The sequence below is a fragment of the Macaca fascicularis genome, chromosome 9 (genome assembly GCF_037993035.2).
Source record: "Macaca fascicularis isolate 582-1 chromosome 9, T2T-MFA8v1.1".
Taxonomy (NCBI): Eukaryota; Metazoa; Chordata; class Mammalia; order Primates; family Cercopithecidae; genus Macaca; species Macaca fascicularis.
Window position 1 is genome coordinate 103,067,515 of NC_088383.1, and position 19,040 is coordinate 103,086,554.

The 19,040-nt window shown below is 43.4% G+C and overlaps 2 protein-coding genes across 15 annotated transcripts in view; one reads left to right on the plus strand and one right to left on the minus strand.

The window, feature by feature from the left end:
* Positions 1–19,040, plus strand: part of PLCE1 (phospholipase C epsilon 1) — a 349,469-nt gene that overhangs the window by 319,976 nt on the left and 10,453 nt on the right. For all 14 annotated transcript variants that reach the window (XR_012417971.1, XR_012417972.1, XM_005565986.5 and 11 more), the window contains 5 exons: positions 5,010–5,173; positions 6,986–7,247; positions 9,140–9,258; positions 13,814–13,942; positions 17,479–17,688. Coding sequence is in view for 12 of the 14 variants with exons in the window: in XM_005565986.5 (XP_005566043.3) it covers positions 5,010–5,173; positions 6,986–7,247; positions 9,140–9,258; positions 13,814–13,942; positions 17,479–17,688 (884 nt within the window). In the remaining 2 variants the exon portion in view is untranslated. The remainder of the gene's footprint in view (positions 1–5,009; positions 5,174–6,985; positions 7,248–9,139; positions 9,259–13,813; positions 13,943–17,478; positions 17,689–19,040) is intronic.
* The window catches only part of NOC3L (NOC3 like DNA replication regulator), a 48,197-nt gene continuing 44,985 nt past the window's right edge, over positions 15,829–19,040 (minus strand). The window contains exon 22 of the transcript XR_280760.5: positions 15,829–16,397. The gene's annotated coding sequence lies outside the window, so the exon portion shown is untranslated. The remainder of the gene's footprint in view (positions 16,398–19,040) is intronic.

The following is a 19,040-nucleotide window of genomic DNA, read 5'->3' on the forward strand; positions in this document are numbered from 1 at the left end:
GTTTAAAAGAGAAAGAATTTTGTTTCCAATTGGTTATGGGGGAGGAAAGGAGCTACAGAAGGTGAGGAAAGAGTAGAAAAATGTTTCCTTAAAACTCATTCATAAACCACAGTTTTTCCTTTGAACAGTCAAGCAGCAGGCAGCTGTTATCATTCATGTCCCGTGAACTGAATCCAGTCTCATCTAACCATGCTGAACCACAAACCACAGTATGGCCTTGTCTCCAGCTGAGGTCAAACCACAGCTTTAGCTCTGGGACCAGCTAGCTACCTGGCACTGGTGCCAACACCACCCATTGGTGGATGACCCCAAAGACATATGATTAGAGATATTGGTCACGTTTCTGCCCTTGTTATATGTGCTTCTTTCAGTTAAAATTAAATAAGATGATGCCAGTGAAGTACCATATTTAGCATAGTGCCTGGCACATAGAGAGCATTCTACAAAGGTTAACTATCATTGAGTGTGTTTGATAAGTTATGAAAACAGTATGATTTGGGCTCACAAATGGAAATAATCGTGAAATACTTCCGAAGTTGTAAAAATTTTATTTTCTATTTCTGTTCATTCTTTTCTGAGTGGCTTGTGGGTTCGCATCTCTAGCCCTGTCTGTAGTCCTGTGTCCACCTGGTGCCATTGGTTGTTATACCGGCATATTTTAAGTAAACTGAAGTCACTATCAAAAGATTTTCTCAAGGAAATGGAAGTGCATTTGGTTTTAGATGTGCCCTTTCTCCAGAAGTGCCAGGACTGGTGTAGACACACTGGCTCCACTGATGGCAAAAGGGAGCCACAGGTGAAGGGGACACAGGGAGCTGCCACTCCGTGGGTTACCCTGCTGTCCAGAAGTACAGACTAACGCTGCCTGTCCTCCACTCGCCCTTAAAGGCTTTGCCTCTATTCCAAATCAAGTTGGGATTGAGAGTACATCTTTAAGCCATCCCAATCAAATGGCTGTGCTGGGTGGTTCCTCCTCAAATTTCTCTGCATAATCTTCCAAACCGGGAAAAGGTGCTATCACATAACCTCTCTCCATTCAATGTGCTGATTAAACATCTCCCCATGTTGGACAAAGTACAAGCAACATGGAGTATCAGTGTGTTCATCTGTAAAAATGGTCTTCATTTCTGCAAACTGGGGGTAGAGCCTGATTTCATATTAATACTTTGCACACAGTAGTTGCTCAGTAAATGCTTGCTACTCTCAGTTGAGGCAGATTATCTCCATCAGCCCCACTGCAATATGAACATGTGGTTCTTGATTTTTGGTCAAGATCTTTTCCAAGTATTTACTTCTCTGAATTGCAAATTCAAACAGATAGATAAGGCCAGGTGCAGTGGCTCACACCTGTAATCCCAGCACTTTGGGAGGCTGAGGTGGGTGGATCACTTCCGGCCAGGAGTTCGAGGCCAGCCTAGCCAGCGTGGTGAAACCCCACCTCTACTAAAAATATTAAAAAAAAAAAAATAGTGGGGCTTGGTGGTGTACACCTGTAGTCTCAGCTACTTGGAAGGCTGAGCGGGAAGCAGAGGTTGCAGTGTATCAATATTGCGCCACTGCATTCCAGCCTGGGTGACAGAGCGAGACCCTGTCTCAAAAAATACATAGATGGGGTCGGGCATGACGGCTCATGCCTGTAATCCCAGCACTTTGGGAGGCCAAGGCAGGTGAATCACCTGAGGTCAGGAGATTGAGACCAGCCTGGCCAACATGATGAAACCCCATCTGTACTAAAAGACAAAAACTAGCCAGGCATGGTAGCACATGCCTGTAGTCCCAGCTACTCAGGAGGCTAAGGCAAAAGAATCGCTTGAACCCAGGAGGCAAAGATTGCAGTCGGCTGAGATCGCACCACTGCACTCCAGCCTGGGCGACAAAGCGAGACACTATCTCAAAAAAAAAAGAAAAAGAAATATAGATAGATAGATAGATCCAATAGATTGATAAGAGTCAACAACTGAAGCATCATTTTTCAATTGTTGAAAAGAATTTCCAGGCTAGGAAGTGCTTGATTTTCCATGAAGCATCCCAACCAAATAGCAGAGAAACCCTCCCAGGGCCAACCTCCCAAGAGGTTTCATGGATCTTCTGCTCTGCGACTTCCTGGATTTCAGAGGATTCTAATGTTCCAAGTGGGTGTCCGTGGACTTAGGGCCATCCCTTCCCAAGCTTTCTGCTGGTTCCATCAACTCCAAGGAGGTCTGAAGTGATCTGGAACTAGGAGTTTCCCAGATCAATACTCAATAAAACCAACTCTTGAGTTTAGAAACTGACCTGAGGCTGGTATGCAAACCCCTGGTTATTGCTGGCAACAGACCCTCTAAGTTCTTTGCATCTGAGGCAGAACAGTACCTTACCATGTGTAAACATGCAACCCTAGTCAAAAGAAAAACCTCTTTTCTTAAAGAATTTATTAAGCTTTTTTGAATGACAGACTTTTCCAGTCCTCATATATAAGGATAAACATTATGTGAATGGTGTCTACATAATGCAGAGTATTTTAATGAGTAGAAGACCATCAAGGCAATGGTATGCTTGATCTACCACTATGTGCATTGTTTCAGAGGTGTAGCAGGGTTACACTGATTTGTGCATACTCTTTCACTTGGTTGGAATGATGATTTTTAAACTATAGCCCCAGATGAAGTTCTGGGACCATGTCCAGGGGACAGTAAGAGGGCTAGATTTGAGGTCCCACCTTTATTTCAAACTGTGGCTCTACGTGGATCTCTTTTACATGTTAGGTCACCAAGTTAGATTTCAGTTAAGAAACTGAGCATTAGGGGAAAGAGCTGATGCATGCCGGGCTTAATACTTAGGGAATGAGTTGATAGGTGCAGCAAACCACCATGGCACATGTTTACCTATGTAACAAACCTGCACATCCTGCATATGTACCCCTGAAGTTAAAACAGCAAAATAAAATAATTTTTTAAAAGCTTCAAAGTTTTAATAATAGCTTTAGAGTTTTGGCTTTACAGCTTTAAAGTTTTGGAAAACTATTAGGATAGACACGGTGCTACTGAAGTCACTTGAGATTGATGTCATGATCACAGAAAAATATAGTTACTGTTTATTGAGCACCTTGTATATGCCAAATCTCATTTACTGTATCCACACCCCTATAAGATGTACATTATATGGCTCAGTAGTTAAGAATGGGAACAATGGGTTAGGCCATCTGGGCTCGATTTATAATGTCCACCACTTACTAGTTATGTTCCTTGGGTGTTTTCGCTTTTTGTGCTTCAGTTTCCTCATCCATAAAAATGGAGATACTAAAAGGATCTGCTTCATAGATTATTGGGAGATACCTGATACATATAACGTGCTTAGAATGGTGTCTGGTCCTTAGTAAGAGTGCAGAGTGTGAGCTGCCATTGCTGTTGTTAGTACTATGTATCCATTTCACCTTTACCCACCCCATATGAGCTAGTTGGCTTCACCCTCTTTGCTACCCTCACCATGTCTGTGTTCCTCTGTCACGAAGTAGCCTAAGAAGAGAATTTTCTCCCAGTGCAGGTGAGGCAGCAGGGCCACAATGAACCAGTCACATCAGGACTGGCAGGGGCCTGAGAGATGAGGTCCTCTGCACTCATTTTACAGATAAGGAGCTTTCATATGTCTAAGACACCTTACACCAGGAATTCCTGAACACAATACTGGCCAACCCCACAGACATGGAAACATTTTACAGACGAGACAAGTAGAGGCCAACTTTTCATTGCCCCAAGGTGCCTACTGAACTTTGCCTTGATGTGGTCCATGTACAAAGTTCATTCTTGCACGTGGAAGGAATCTATCAGAGGGAATATTCATCAGGTGCATCTCATCAACTTTTTGCTCATTTGGGTAACTTTTATACAGACTTGTGCCATCAGGTGAGCATTTGAGTAAGAGCCTAGAAACAGTGCAGGAATCCAATTGTTCATCAAAGTACTGTGCCAAATAAAATTTGGCAACACAAAACTCAAAGCTTCTGTGAAGGTTCCTGACGTTTATGACTGAGGGGATTGTGGACATGATGTGAATCAGATGTGATTTTTTTTTCCATGTTTACAATTTTTTAAAAAGAAGTAGATGTATTGTAATTTATGGGATGAAATTAAGATTTCAAGGAAAAGCATGTTTTTCTGTCTATTCTCCTATTCTTTCTTGTATAATTAAGATTCTTATCTTACATTTGAAATAGCAAGAATTGTCCATACAATTGTCTGCATGGTTTAGAGATAAGCCATTATTCCTTTCTAAAATTTAGTATCAAATAAGGTACAGTTGCCCCTCCATATCCTTGGGTTCCACATCTGTGGATTCAACCAGCTGTGGATTGAAAATATTCATTAGAAAAATGAATGGTCGCATCTGCACTGAACATATACAGCCTTGTTTCGTTTTTTTTTCCCCTAAACAATACAGTATGGCAACCATTTACGTAGCATTTACATTGGATTAGGTATTATAAGTAATCTAGAGATGATTTTAAGTATACAGAAGAGGGAGCATACATTCAGGGCAACTTGAATCTATGCTCCCAGGGGAAAAAAAAGAAAAAGTGTACAGAAGGATGGTATAGGTTATAATGCAAATTCTACACCATCTATATCACAGACCTGAGCATCTGTGGACCTTGGTACCTTCTCGTCCTGCAACCAATCCCCCATGGCCAACTGTATTTCACAAGATTTTTCAGACAGATGTAGCAAATATTTGCAAAGGCGCTTTTAAGTGGTGGAACCTAGTTTGGAGTGGCAACACAGGGCAATCCATAGACTGTAAGCCCCAGAGAGACAGGAATTTTTCTCTTATTACCTGCTGTATCTGATGCCTCACACAACTTGGCATATAGTAGGCATTTATCAATCTGTGGGACGAATGGGTGATTATCTCTTTTTCATGCTGGAGCTTAGGGAAAATTGATGCAAAGTTCTTTTGAACTTTAAATTTATTAGATGATACTTAAGTGACAAAGTAACATGCTATATTGGCTTTTTGTTGTTGTTGTTTTACAGATCTCCCTTTACATTTAAATGCTGCAATGTTTGAGGCAAATGGTGGTTGTGGTTATGTTTTGAAACCTCCAGTTCTGTGGGACAAGAACTGCCCGATGTATCAGAAGTTTTCTCCACTGGAAAGAGATTTGGACAGCATGGATCCTGTAGTCTATTCTTTAACTGTAAGTACAGCCCCTAGAGAAAGAACTTAAGGTTGGCTTTAAGCCTTTCTGAAAATGAACTGGTTTTGAATTCAAGGCATTGGAAAGCTGTCATGTCACAATTTTGGTCATACAGATTTAGTTCCCAGAATAATGTATTTATCTCCCAGGAAGCAGTAGCTATGGCTAGGCAAGCTGTTGCCAGACACTGTGTTTGTCAGAGCCCAGGAGCAGGACTTATGAGGTCCCTGCTTCACCTGATGTACTGATGATGGTAACTCTGTCTTCCAGGGCCCACAGAATCATAACTATGAGTATAGCCCATGAAAGTTGCGCTTTTTGTTATATCAGCTCATGTTAAGCTCCAAAGCTCTAAGATCAGACAAACTTGCGTCAATATATAAATACAATTAAGTATATTTCCTCGTTATAATTTAACCTTTATCATTCATGGGCCTTTCCTTATTCCTTTTCACCTAATTAACTTATTGTCAAAACTCCATAGGCTCTTCTTAAAAACAGAGACCTGGCCAGGTGTGATTGCTCACACCTGTAATCCCAACAATTTGGGAGGCCCAGGTGGGTAGATCGCTTTGAGCTCAAGAGTTTGAGACCAGCCGGGGCAACATGGTGAAACCCTGTTTCTACAAAAAATAACAAAAAAAATTAGCCAGGTATGGTGGCTCATGCCTGTAGTCCCAGCTATTCGGGAGTCTGAGGCTGGAGAATCACTTGAGTCCAGAAAGCAGAGGTTGCAATGAGCCAAGATTACACCACTGCACTCCAGCCTGGGTGACAGAGTGAGACACTGTTTCAACAAAACAAAACAACAACAGAGACCTGGTCATCTCTTTCCACCTTTAGATCTTGTCTCTCTCCCTCCACAGGAAGAATGTCAGGCAGCCCTCCAAGTACGACACCCCCAAACCCCTTGGATAACCCCATTCACAGACTTTCCTACCACCCAAACTGCTTTTTCTCTTTCCCTAAGACAGCAGGACAGAAGCCCCTTTCCTATTTGTTTTCGTTTTTTTTTTAGCTAGGGGCGAGGGTAGTTTTATCTGTTTACAGAAAGCTGTGAATTAATTCCTAACATGTCTGCAACTTGCTCCAAAATGAAACTGATCAAGAAAATGGTTTTGAAGTTATGAAACATATTCCTATGACATTTTGAACAGAATATTAGTAACAAATTTATTATTATATTGAGTAAAGTCATCTTTTGTGAGAAATTTAACTTCATCTTGTTTGGTTTTTTAAGATAGTTGAACATTTTGATAGTTGAAAGGTTACAGTTAAGTGAATGATGTTGACAAAATAGGCTTTTCACATGACTCCAGTCATGTGATTACCCAGTTACAATCACTTACTTTTTTTTTTTTTTTTTTTTTTTTTTTGAGATGGAGTCTTGCTCTGTCACCAGGCTGGAGTGCAGTGGTGTGATCTCAGCTCACTGCAACCTCTGCTTCCTGGGTTCAAGCGATTCCCCTGCCTCAGCCTCCCTAATAGCTGGGACTACAGGTGCGCACCACCATGCCCAGCTAATATTTCGTATTTTAGTAGAGATGGGGTTTTACCAAGTTGGCCAGAATGGTCTCGATCTCCTGACCTCGTGATCTGCTCACCTCAGCCTCCCAAAGTGCTGGGATTACAGGCGTGAGCCACTGCTCCCGGCCCTACAATCACTTACTTTTTAAACAGTTTTATTCATCATTCACTTTGTCCATTCCAGTGTTCTTGGGATTCCTTTGCAGAGGGAAGCGGTGAGGTATAGAGGTTGTCTTTCGTTTTTATCCTCAGTGACTTTGATCCCTTTTGTCTCTCTCACTCTAGATTGTCTCTGGTCAGAATGTGTGCCCCAGTAACAGCACGGGAAGCCCGTGCATTGAAGTCGACGTCCTGGGCATGCCTCTGGACAGCTGCCATTTCCGCACAAAGCCCATCCATCGAAACACCCTGAACCCCATGTGGAACGAGCAGTTTCTGTTCCGCGTTCACTTCGAAGATCTTGTATTTCTTCGTTTTGCAGTTGTGGAAAACAACAGTTCAGCGGTAACTGCTCAGAGAATCATTCCACTGAAAGCTTTAAAACGAGGTAGAATAAAATTGTCTAAATGTTAATCATTGTTGTAGCTTGACGATGGATGCCAGAATTGCCTTATACTCTTCTCTCTTCTTTTGTGTTTGACATTTTCCTATAAAGAAGTTGAAATAAGAAGCAAAAGGAAATACAGATTGGAGCACTTTTGAAGCACGTCTCAAAAGAAATTTTTCTTTTACATTTTTTAAGAATCTGCGGTTATTAACAATATCCCTTGTAAAGTGCAGCCTCACCCACGCCTGCTGATGTTGGGAGCAGTGGTTGTTGCACTCACATTTCCACAGTTTTCTTCCTAAATACTACCCACAGCGCTGCTGGCAGTTTGAAAGCAGGGATTGAAATAGAGGAAACAGAGATGTCGGAGGGGTCGGGTGTGGTGGTGGCCTAAGTGACCGCGTGGTTGGAGTCGGTGCCTGGCAGAAGTCCAGTTTTGGAAGCTGGGACTGGTTTTCAGGTGCAGGAAGAGGGTAATGAAGAATTCTGGGCAAAGGCTAGAGCTGTTGGCTTGTGGATTGGCTTTGCTGTGGCACTCTGATAAATTTCAGCCTGTGCATCATTTTTTTGTTTTGTTTTGTTTTGTTTTGTTTTGTTTTTGAGATGGAGTCTGGCTCTGTCGCCCAGGCTGGAGTGCAGTGGCGCGATTGACAGTTTCCCTTTCTAACATGCTCCCAGGTGCGCTGGCTCTGATGGTCTCCTTTGAGCACCAATGTTCTAAGTACGCACTTCCTCTCCCAGCCACACTCAAGCTGCCATCCTCGGAGCTCACAAACACATTACAGTTTCCTACTTTGTGTTCTTTTCCTGTTTCTCTTCTCTGTGCAAGTAGCCTGTGGTCATTTAATTAGTCAATACCACAGACTAGGTGGCTTGAACCACAGGAATGTATTTCCTCACAGTCTTAAGGCTGGAAGTCTAGATCAGGGTGTTGGCAGGATTGGTTTCTTCTGGGGTGTCTCCCCTTGGCTTGCAGATGGTCACCTGCTCACTGTGTGCTCACACAGTCAGCCCTCTGTGTTGTCTGTGTCCTAATCCCCTCTTCTCATAAGGACACCAGTCCCACTGGATTAAGGCCCACCTGAAGGAACCCATTTTAACTTGATTACCTCCTTAAAGGCCTTCTCTTCAAATATAGCCACATTCAGAGGTACTGAGGGTTAGGACTTCTACACAGGAATGGGGAGTATGGGGTCAGGGGGACACCCATAACTGTTATTACAGAAATGTGAGAAAGTACATAGAAACAAAAACAATTATCTCTAATTATCCATTTTTCCATCTCTCCAACACAGTCACTTTTGGTGTATAAGTCTTGCAGGCTTTGTTTCTCCTCCCATGTATATAACATATGAGCATACAGATACATTTTTAACAAATAGGCTTTCTACTAATCTTCATGTTTTGTAACTTACTGGTTTTCACTTACTAATGTATATAGTGAGCAACCGTTCATGTTAATAACTATACATGTACATTACCACTTTTACCAGTTGTGTATTCCATTTTATACTTACACTTACAGTCATACCATAATTTATAACCAATCTCCCATGGTGGGAATATTCTGTTATCACTAAAGCTGCTCTAAGGTAGAACATTCGAACAGGGACTGTTAGTGATCAGGTTTTCCTACTAGATCAGGTTTTGTCTGAGTTTAAGGTTTTCCGTTTGAGTCTAAGTTGGAAACAGTACTTGAACAAATTAATTGCCATTGGGTAGCTCAGGGGGCAGCACTCTCCTGGCGAAAAGGCGCCTGTTGGTTGCAAGCCTGTTGCCATCCCTGCCCATTTTAAGGTCTTCTTTCTACCTGTCATTTACTGACCTCCAGGAGCATCTTCTTTTCGGTAGCGCATGGTTAACAAGCTTTTGCCAATTCTGTATTACTCCAGGCTATCGACATCTTCAGCTGCGAAACCTTCACAATGAAGTCTTGGAGATCTCTAGTTTATTCATTAACAGCAGAAGGATGGAAGAAAATTCCTCTGGCAGTCCCATGTCAGCCTCTTCGGTAATGAAGTTCTGTTTCACTCAGCATATTTATGGGGATTGCTACACTGAAGGTGGGCTTTTTGTGGCTCAGCAAAGTGGTTGGTGTGAGTTATGAATTAGGTAGCTATGGAAATTAATAACAGTAATGGCTGACACTTGGCACTTAGCAAGCGCTTTATATATATACTAACTCAGTCCTCTCAATAACGTCAGGCAGTAGCTATTAGTATCATCTCCATTTTACAGATGAGGAAGGTAGAGCTCAGTACATCTGAGGGCACACAGCTAGCAAGCAGCAGTCCAGGATTTACACCCAAGTTCTAGTAACAAAGCCCATGTATTATAGTGTCTATCAGAGAAGTGAGCCAAATACAATAAAGTGGGGAAGAGGTTTATTAAGCAAAGCCTAGTAGGAAGCATTTCCAATACTTCCAGAAACTTTAGGTTAAACCAGGAAAATCTTTTGCTCCTTCAGCAGTCCAGGGGCAAATGTCACAGGCAGAGCAAGGCTGGAGAGAGCAATAGGCTCCGCTGGCGACGCATAACTTGCACCTCAGTGCTTGGGGGATGCAGAATCTGCACCCTTGAGAATGGAAGAAGGACACTGTAGAAAGTGCCACAGTTGCAGAATCTGCTTTTTTTTTCCAGAGACAGTGTGTCTCTGTCGCCCAGTGTCACTCTGTCACCCAGGTTGGAGTGCAGTGGTGCCATCCTAGCTCACTGCAGCCTCGACCTTCCTGGCTCAATCTATTCTCCCACCTCAGCCTCCTGAGTAGATGGGACTACAGGCATGTGCCACTATGCCCAGCTAATTTCTTCTTCTGTAGAGATGGGGTCTCACTATATTGCCCAGGTTGGTTTTAAACTCCTGGACTCAAGTGATCCTCCCGCCTTGGCCTCCCAAAATGCTGGGATTACAGGCATGAGCTACCGCACCTGACCAGAATCTGCATTTTAACAAGTGCCCCACGGAAACTCAGTGCCCACTAAAGTTTGAAGACACTTAGACCAGGGCCCCCTCACTAATGCAGGATGGTTTAGTTAGGTAAGAAACTGGGCTGAGTGCAGCGGCTCATGCCTCTAATCCCAACACTTTGGGAGGCCAAGGCAGAAGGATAGCTTGAGTCCAGGAGTTCAAGATCAGCTTGGGAAAGACCCCATCTCTATTAAAAAAAAAAAAAAAAGTGTTTCAATTGGGCATAGTGTCAAGCACCTGTAGTCCCAGCTACCTGGGAGGCTGAGGCAGGAGGACTGCTTGAGCCCAGGAGTTTGAGGCTACAGTGAGCTATGACCATACCACTGCACTCCAGCATGGACAACAGAATGAGATCCTGTCTCTAAAAAGGTATATTTAAAACAACTACTTTAATTAACTGGCTAATTCCATTATGCTGCTTCTTTAAATTAAACATACATTTTAAAAGTGTGTCCATTGGTTACCCCCATTACATGTTTAACAACGTGATTACTTTTGTGTCAATCTCAGACTCAACATAGTCCTAACAATCTTTGGAAAGGCACCTTCTGTGCTCACAATGGCACTGGCCATGACAGCTTCCACTGCTACTTTCTGCTTTCTTCTCTGCCCTTCTTTTGCCCTCACCACTATCAGTTTTGACTCCCGCTGTCCCTGCCCTTGTTTGCTTAGGTGTTCCTCCTGTTTCCCTTCTTCACTCCACAGCAACCTTGAATGTGTATTTGTATCCCCTGGGGAGCTTTAAAAACTCCATGTGCACAGGCCACGCCCCGCACCAGTTAAACCAGCGTCTCTGCAGTGGGCCCCAGGCATCAGTTTTTTTAAGGATCATCAGGTGATTGCACCATGTGTCCAAGGTTTAGAACAGCACTTTGGCCAACGTGGAGGGAGGTGTGGCTTCCACCTTGTGCAGAGGATTGACAAGAAGGGCAGGGCCGCTTGGTACAAAGAGCAGGAATCAGATGCTTTCAGAAAGGCAGAGCAGGGCCAAATACCCAGTTCTAAGCTGGGTGACCTCAATATCTGTTACAGCTGAAGATTCCACAGATGCCACAGATGAGCTGTTTTTACTCACAACACTTCTGACACCAAAAATGTGGTATCTTTTCCAACTCTCTGACAACAGCTGGGTGTCCTACATTTCAGTTCAATTCTAACACTATCCATCTAGAGTTGGTGTCAGATCCCACACGTTGAGGGCTCAGTCCCGCAAGACTACTCCTACTTCAGATGCCAGTCACAAGTCCCAGGTTGTCACCAGGACTTCTGACCAAACAGCTATAAATTCAGAGGATCCCTATAAATCCTCAGATTCAATAATTGGCTAGAATGACACAGAACTCATGAGAGTGCTTTGCTTATTATCACCAGTTGATCAGAACAGATGCACCTCAGGAGCAGCCTCATGGAAGGATGCACAGAACAAGGTATGGGAGGAGGAGTGCAGAGCTTCCATGTCCTCTCCAGGCCACCCTCCCAGAACCTTGATGCGTTCAGCAACCTGAAAGCTCTCGGAACCCCATCATTTAGGGTTTTTATGGAGGTTTCATGACCTAGGCATGATTGGTTCAATCACTGGCCACTGGTGATTAGTTCAGTCTTCAGCCCCCTCCCCTCCTTGAGGTCTGGCAGCAGGGCTGAGGGTTCCACCCCTCTAATCATGCCTTGGTCTTTCTCAGCCACCAGTCATCTCAGTAGCAACAAAAGACACTCTTTTCACTCCAGAGATTTCAAAGGTTTTAGGAGCTGTGTGCCAAGAACTGGGGACAAAGACCAAATATGTATTTTTTTGTTATATCACACCTTGCCATCCTTGGGGCTCCTGGGCAGCCATATATGGATATATGCTTGGTAAATATGCATTTGACCATGGAGAGCATCACTCTCCATTGCTGAAGCCAATAACTGTAGGTCATCCTGGCCTTCTTCCCCGTTTAAGACTTGATCATTCTATTTCCTTAGTGTCTTTCACATCCATTCATCTTGGTCTGTCCTTATTGCCTTGGCCCTGGTTCATTCTCACCTGGCTTGTGGTAGAGTCTTCCTAATTGGTCTCATTTCCTCCGGGTTTGCCCCTCTGTCTGTCTGCATCTAGGGCCTCCCAAACAGATCTATCTAAATATGATCGTGTCTCTCCTCTGTGAAAAACCCTCCATCAGTTCTCTGTTGCTTTCAGGGTATAGTTTATACCAGAAGTCACAAATTCACATGCCAGGAGGGTCCCAAGAAGATGATGTGCAGGCATGGACCTGGGCTGAGCACAGACTCTTAGAAAGCAGAGAGCTCCTGGGTCATTTAGAGGGGCAGCTGTCACCTAGCTCTCAGATCTAGCTGCTTGTTGCCTTGTGATGTCGTCAGATCTTTTGGTTTTTCAAGAGAATCAGGACATCTGGGGTTTTGTAAATGTTGGCAACTATTTAATCTTTTTAATTAATAGTATAGTGCGCTAAATGATACAATTAGAATGTGTGCATTTTATAGTATGACAATTATACTTCAGTAAAACTGATCTTTTAAAAATCGCATTGTACAAGCATAACAAAGTTAACCTCTCCCCCCCACCCCAAATAAAAATAAAGTACATGCTAAAAATACACTTCAGCCCTCAGATCCTCATTTTGCCAGTTTCAGTCTAAATTTTCGCCAGTTAGGCGAAGCCCTGAGTGGCTGTGCTTTTGCGTACATCCCCAGCCTTTCTCCCTCCAACAAGTTAGTTGTAGAACTTGATGTTCCCAGAATGCCCTGCTGTAGGCGACTTCTAAGTCTTTGTACACGTTACATCGATTTGGGGTTCTCTCGTCTCATTCTTCATCTGCTAAATTACACTATGTCTTTCAAGATTTGGTTCAGATACCGTTTTCAGAAAGCCCTCCCTGGTTTCTCCCAGACCTCTTCTAGGCCACTTCCTCTGGGTTTGCAAGGAATGTGCCGTGCTCCTTACAACTGCCTACATTTCCCTCTAGCTGTCTCATTCACCTGGAAGCCCTTGGCAGGGATAGTGTCCCATTTGCCACTGATTTTCTAGGGACAGGCATAATGTCTGATTCACTATAAGCCTTCCACAAATTACTTATTTTGAATGAATGAATATATCTTAATACACAAAATGCCCAAAGAATTAAGTTACGTACTTACCCAGCTCTTTCTAACAGATATATTTTTGCATTATAATGATTCATGTGCCTGAATGGTGTACTCTGTAAGGGCAGAACGTTTCATTATTATCATCCTAATTTCTAGCCCAGTACCCTGAAGAGAGATGGAACTCAATAGATACTGTGGAACATCAGTTAATAAGTAAGAACTAATGTACATTTCAGATAATATCAGCCTCTAATTGTGATGGAAAGATATACCGTAATTTAAAATAAATTGATATTTTGGTGATATGCTTATGAAATACCCTCACTAAATGATTGAGGAAGAGGTAGCATTGCCCCTTCTACCACATTAAGATGCACTGGGCTACAAATGGACTCTCATCTTTTGCATTTATATGTTGCTATCCATACTTCTAAGTACTAGCACTTCTGTATCAAATAGAGCTTAGAAATATGTGATTAAGGATGAATGATCAGCCATGTGATCTTCTTGACAGATGTTTACTACAGAAGAAAGAAAATGTTTGCAGACTCACAGAGTCACGGTGCATGGGGTCCCAGGGCCAGAGCCCTTTACTGTTTTCACTATTAATGGAGGCACCAAGGCAAAGCAACTTCTGCAGCAAGTAAGTCCCCTGAGCCATGGTTGAGAGAATGCAAAATCTAAGATGTATGGATGTACGTGTGTGTATAAATGCCTGTGTGTGTAAACACATACAGATGCACATAAATGCGCAAAAGTCCATGTTGATGATATGCCTTTTGATTATTTGGAAATGTGTTGTTCAACGTCGAGATCCTCTCCAAGAATCATCTGATGAATCTTGGTACCACTAGACAAACTACCTTAACCTGTAGAGAAGATTTTTTAATTATTCTTAAGCTATATAAAATACTAGGCTCTAGAATGGTAAAGACCAGAATGAGTGGCCTTCCAACCATATATACGCTTTCGCCCTAAGCCTGGACATGGCCTAGTCTTCCTTCTTCACGCAGAGATTAGTAATCAGTGAGAATTTGCACATTAGGTGAATGGAATCTTCTTGTCATCCGAGGAGTTGAATCGAATTCTTAGAGCTTCAGGATGGGCCACATGGGCCAAGAAGACATTTCCTGCCCCTCCGGCCTAAGGCCTTCCTTTGCATGTGGAGCAGCCGCCTTGCTCCCCTCCCCTGGCACCTGACCTTGGCATTTGAGGTCCTCTCCTTTTGGTGGTAGCAAGAGGCATGGAGACCCTGAAGCCTGTTAACCCAAGCCCTGTAGCAGAACTGGCCTAAGCCTCCTTACGCTGTGCCACCTCTGCCCTAGATCCCCCTCCAAAGGATCTTTGGGGTCCCCATCCATGGGGGGACTTCTAAGAGTGAGAGCCAGGGACACAGAGCAGCATCTAAAGAGGGAGGGGCATGTCCTCCAAAGGGCGAGACAGGACCCATGCATAATTCCTTTTTTTTTTCCACACTAGAAGCTCTACCCTTGCTTGGTACGGTGGCCTAAAATCCTTGCAGATGATTTTATCCTTAACCCATTTCAGAATTCCTTCTCGGTGCGGCCGGGCGCAGCGGCACTTGTTACTAAAGACTAGCAGGGAAAGGCATAAAGAATAGGCAGAGGCCGGGCGGGGTGGCTCACGCCTGTAATCCCAGCACTTTGGGAGGCTGAGGCAGGCGGATCACGAGGTCAAGAGATGGAGACCATCCTGGCCAACATGGTGAAACCCCATCTCTACTAAAAATACAAATACTAGGTGTGGTGGTGCACATCTGTCGTCCCAGCTACTTGGGAAGCTGAGGCAGGAGAATCATTTGAACCTGGGAGGCAGAGGTTGCAGTGAGCCAAGATCGTACCACGGCATTCCAGCCTGGGTGACAGAGCGAGACTCTGCTTCAAAAACATAAAAAAGAATTCCTGGCCGGGCGCAGTGGCTCAAGCCTGTAATCCCAGCACTTTGGGAGGCCGAGGCGGGTGGATCACGAGGTCAGGAGATCGAGACCATCCTGGCTAACATGGTGAAACCCCGTCTCTACTAAAAATACAAAAAAAACTAGCCGGGCGTGGTGGCGGGCGCCTGTAGTCCCAGCTACTCGGAGGCTGAGGCAGGAGAATGGCATGAACCTGGGAGGCGGAGCTTGCAGTGAGCCGAGATCGCGCCACTGCACTCCAGCCTGGGTGACACAGCGCGAGACTCCGTCTCAAAAAAGAAAAAAAAAAAAAAAAAAAAAAAAAAAGAATTCCTTCTCCTGAATAGGGGTAGACTAAAGGAAGCAATGACCAAGGGAATGGCCCTTGAGCTCCCTCTGAAGTTAGGGTGTATGATGAAATGTGGCTGGGATTGTAACATTTGGAGGAATTAAAAACCAACTGAACAATTACAAACAATAAGTGTTAATAAATGGCTCTGTCCTTTAAGGGCACATCTCTAGACAGGCTAACGTTCTGTCCAACATTTTATAACTGACTTAAATAGAGAAAACAGCTCAGATGTCACATTTCATAGATTATCAAACAGAAGCTATTGCCAACGGTTTTGGTTTTGTTTTAATACATCAGTCCATGTACTTCAGTGTCCACTATCACAAAGCACTGCTGAAGTTTCGTAAAGTAAAAGAAAACTTTCCAAGAGCCACCCATAGCAGTCCATTGCTTTATTGTCACCCATGCAAATCAGCACACAGATGTAAAGCAGGACTGAGCAGGGGGTGATGCTGGCCCTCTTGTGGAGGTGGTCCAGAAGCTTTACATCCTGAATTATCCCTGCAGTATTTGCCTTGGCCCCCTTTTGAGTCAACAGCATTGCATCCATTATAGACCAAGGGCTGGGGCAGAGAGATTTGAGTCTTCCTGAGAACCTTCACTTCCACCGCCCTCAGTCCATCACATTCTGCTTTTCCTCCTGGCGAGATGTGTTCACTCTGGGCTTTGCCTTATTGGCAGGGGCCTGAGGAGAAGGGTGTTTGCTTAATCCAGGCCAGATGGTGGCAGCTTTCTCTCATTACCAAGCTACTTCTCACAGGAAGGCAACCAAGGGAGTTTCTTTGCTGCGACTGACCTTTACTCCCTTCAAGTTCAGCCTTTTGTAGTAACCTGTACAATATGAGTGAGAAAGAATACATTGGTAAAACTATAATGCCTGTAATCCCAGCACTTTGGGAGACTAAGGCAGGCAGATCACTTGAGGTCAGGAATTTGAGACCAGCCTGGCCAACATGGTGAAACCCCGTCTCCACTAAAACTACAAAAATTAGCCAGGCATGATGGTGCACGCCTGTAATCCCAGCTACTCAGGAGGCTGAGGCACGAGAATCACTTGAGCCTGGAGGCAGAGGTTGCAGTGAGCCAAGATTGCACCACTGTACTCCAGCCTGGGCGACAGAGGGAGACTCTGTCTCCAAAAAAAAAAAAAGAAAGTAACTATAATGATGGCTCATCTATTGAGTTCTCATAACATACCCATGTTATGATTTATGCTTCAACCATAAAACAAAATTAAGATTGCTACTACTACTATTTCCATTGTGTAGACTGGAAAACGGCCTCCAAGGGATTAAGTATTTTACCCAATAATTCATAGCTAACAAGTATTAAAGGACGACCTCAGACTCAGGTCTGTCTGGTTCCAGAGCTTTGTCTCAGCTGTCCTGTTTGACCGCATACAGCCAACAAAGAAAACAAGCGCTTTAAGCACACTGTCAGTTTATTTAAAGAAGAATTCCCAGGAACTTAGACCACATGAGAACCTCGCCCTACAAACCTTCCATGAGAAGATGACCGAGTATTTCCAATGTGAGAAAAAGAGATTGTCTTAGTAAATACTAAACTAGGTTATTTGCCCTCGGTCCTGTGTTGCAAGATTACAAAGGGCTAAGTTCATGGAATGAGAAACCTAAAATTTTTAATTCACTAGGAGCTCTCATTCCAGCAGTGGGAAAAATAGTTATGCTGTCTGGGGATTATGAATAAGTTGTGCCGTTGCCCGGAGTGAACATAAACAATCCATTCTGAACATAAGAGAATTCTTAGATCTTCCAAAAAGAATTATGCAATACTCTGGAGTAAATTTCACTTATAAATTGCATAGCAAACCTATCTGAACACCATGAAAATCGATTTGTTTTGAATTTAAGTTTTTTCCTCACTCCTCAGTTTGCCTTCACTTTTTCTTTAGATTCTGACAACTGAACAAGACATCAAACCTGTTACCACAGACTATTTTTTGATGGAAGAAAAATATTTTATATCTAAAGAAAAGAATGAATGCAGGAAACAACCATTCCAGAGAGCCATTGGTCCAGAAGAGGAGATCGTGCAAATTTTAAGCAGCTGGTTTCCAGAAGAGGGATATGTGGGCAGGATTCTCTTAAAAACCCAGCAGGAAGTAAGTGTGTCTGGTGCAGCCTACACAGTAACAACTCATTATGTGATTAGCCAGTTACCACTCACCGCCTCCCTGACCTTCAGAATTTCTTCTAATTGCAACTTGGTTTACATTCTTAAGTAAATGCGGATGAACAGTTTTCTTCTTCTGCACATATTCAGAATATTATCTCTAAGGTACAGAAATTCAATCTAAGAAACATCCCTTAGGCCGGGCAGAGTGGCTCACGCCTGTAATCCCAGCACTTTGGGAGGCCGAGGTGGGCGGATCACTAGAGGTCAGTAGTTCGAGACCAGCCTGGCCAACATGGTGAAACCCCATCTCTACTAAAAATACAAAAATTAGCCAGGCGTGGTGGCAGGCTTCTGTAATCCCAGCTGCTCATGAGGGAGGCTGAGTCAGGAGAATTGCTTGAACCCGAGAGGCAGAGGTTGCTGAGAGCGTGCCATTGTGCTCCAGCCTGGGTGACAGAATAAGACTCCATCTCAAAAAAAAAAGGTTTCTCATGCAAAGAAACTATTCCATTTTAAAAATAAATAAAAACATCCCTTATAAGATAAAGGAAGCAAAGATTCCTTATGCATGTCATCAGCTATGGATCAGTATTTTATTTCTACGTGTGGAAAGACATTGTTGTAAGCGTCACATTACTGTATAATGCAAAACCTGCAGGTATTTTCTATTTTGGGGTCGATTGATTTCCAGTTGGTGCCTGCTGAAGTTTTAGCTAATAGAAGCTTCCGTGCTTATAAGTAAAACAATAATATTTCTTTGAAAATATTCCAGAACTTCATACAAAGTAAGAATAATCTCTTGGCCTGAGTCAGAATTAGTAACCATTTGTATTACATGTGCTAAGATCCCCATGATCATTCCCAGGAAGGAAAGGATGTACCAATGCCATGCTGACTCCAAACTGATTGGCTCCTATTTGACTTAATTGATGAAGCACTTATTTTTTTTCTGAATTAGCAGAGAAAACGCTACTAACTTAAAAATGACATATAAGGTCATTTCTCTAGCATAGACAATCATGCCTCGTGACGTGTTGATAATCAAGCAGTCGGGTCTGTTCAACAATTTGATTACATAAATATTTATTGAGCACCTAATATGTGCCAAGCCCTGTTCTGGGCACATGATCTGCTCCTTTGGGGCATGTGATAGTGCTTGCCTGATAGAAGATCCCTCAGGCCCATGCTTGCCAGGGCACAGTGAAGATAATAGCCAATGTTCACCATTATGTGTTACTTTTCACTTTCTAGTCACAGTGAACATGATCTGAAGCTCTACAGAGCTCTAGCATCACCTCAAGAGCCCAGAGCCACTGCCTTCTTTCCCTGACCTTGCCT